Raw genomic sequence first — 1,639 nt, 5'->3', positions numbered from 1 at the left:
GTTTTGGAGTGGAGGAGACCTCTGTGGATAATTGGCTCCCGGTAGAAACCTATGGAAAAAAAATTAGAAGTTATATATTGTACATTTAAACATATAATGTTCAGGGTTTTTCTCTCTCTCCCCCTCCCTCTCTCCCTGTCTCAGAGCCATGTCACAGGGTGTGGATGTGTCAGGCCTGTTCAGCGACATGGTAAAAGCTTGTGCCACAGTAGACATAGTCCAGAAGAAACTGGTCTACGTATTCCTGTGTTCCTATGCTGCTTTAAACCCAGAGCTGTCTCTGCTAGTCATCAACACTCTGAGAAAAGACTGCCAGGATGCGAACCCCATGGTCCGCAGCCTGGCCCTGAGGAATATGACCAACCTCAGGTGAGGAGCTACACCCCAGTACAAGTGGTCACTCGCCTGTGACTGCAGGAATAATTAGGCTATTGACTGTGTGTGTGTGTGTGTGTGTCTCCGTGTCACAGGTTACCCAGTCTGATGGAGTATGTGGAGCAGCCTCTGACAGCAGGACTGAGGGACAGAGCAGCATGTGTACGACGAGTGGCTGTGCTCGGCTGGGCCAAACTACACAATCTCCAACCCAACTCTGAGATCGGTAGGGTGGATGGATGTCTTTCTTCTTTCTGCTTTTCTTCCTCTGCAGCTCAGTGACAGCTCTGGGGTTCTGACACAACCTTACCTCCTTGTACGGTGGACGAGGGAGAGCGCCTTGAAGTATAAAATCTCCAGCTTTATTTGTAGTGATACAACCTTTGTTATGACACATTTACACATTTACACACATTTACAGACCACAAGGATCATCAGATAATGCATGTGTAATGACTTTTTGTACAGACAGCTGTTAGAGTGGTGTCATCGCAGGCTGGAGTTTAGAAAACAGATGACAATGACTGACAGTATGAGTAAATCTATATAAGGAACTGTATTTGTACTGTACATTGTACATTGTAGTGGTTCTCACACTGTGGTACATGTCCCACTGGTGGTACGTGAGCTCCCTCTAGTGATTATGCATTTCCTATAGTATTTAGCTTCAATATCAGCCTGCTACATAGTCACGTTCATGCACATAGCGCACACGTACACCTATGATCAGTTAGGAGCTGAACTGTGATGGTAAGATAGTGAGCGGCGGTCAGATGAATGGTTCAAAACACTGCAGTCGTTACTATTTGAAAGAGAAGTGTGGACGGAAGGACCCCTCCTCCACCAGATTAGCTCTGGTTCTTGAACACTAACAGTACAGTGTCATGTTTTTATAACATGTATATGTTTAAGTAACATCTTTTTTTTGTCACTACGTCATCTGATGAAATGGGAACAAGAATGAGCCCACATCAAGAAAAAGTACTGTCTACTGTGAGTCCAACCTTGTTATGGGAGTGTCACAGTGGATTGTATGTAAGACTGGATCTGCTGCAGTGCCTGCTCTTCCAAAATCTCTACTCCTGATTTTTCTTGCCACAAACATTTCAAATGTTGCATAGTAGTTGTACATGTTAGCTGAGACGGTCTTGCATATATAATTTCCCTTGCCACTAGATGTCGCACGAGAGCACCAGCATCTTAGACAAAAACAATGGCCGCCGCAGCCGACCACACTCCGCTGACAAAATATAGATAGAAGTGT

At 45.0% G+C, this 1,639-nt stretch overlaps 2 protein-coding genes across 2 annotated transcripts in view; both read left to right on the top strand.

Moving 5' to 3' along the window:
* cfap126 (cilia and flagella associated protein 126) overlaps nt 1-1,639 on the top strand; it is a 27,380-nt gene that overhangs the window by 8,878 nt on the left and 16,863 nt on the right. The window lies entirely within an intron of this gene.
* The window catches only part of ap4b1 (adaptor related protein complex 4 subunit beta 1), a 16,633-nt gene that overhangs the window by 943 nt on the left and 14,051 nt on the right, over nt 1-1,639 (top strand). Inside the window, exons 3-4 of the mRNA XM_035656150.1 lie at nt 145-369; nt 471-601. Of these exons, the coding sequence (XP_035512043.1) occupies nt 145-369; nt 471-601 (356 nt within the window). The remainder of the gene's footprint in view (nt 1-144; nt 370-470; nt 602-1,639) is intronic.

Source organism: Morone saxatilis, unplaced genomic scaffold, assembly GCF_004916995.1.
Source record: "Morone saxatilis isolate NCDOM2014 unplaced genomic scaffold, NCSU_SB_2.0 Contig15, whole genome shotgun sequence".
NCBI lineage: Eukaryota > Metazoa > Chordata > Actinopteri > Moronidae > Morone > Morone saxatilis.
The sequence above is the reverse complement of the archived record's forward strand: the minus strand, read 5'-3'. Positions and strand labels throughout refer to the sequence as shown.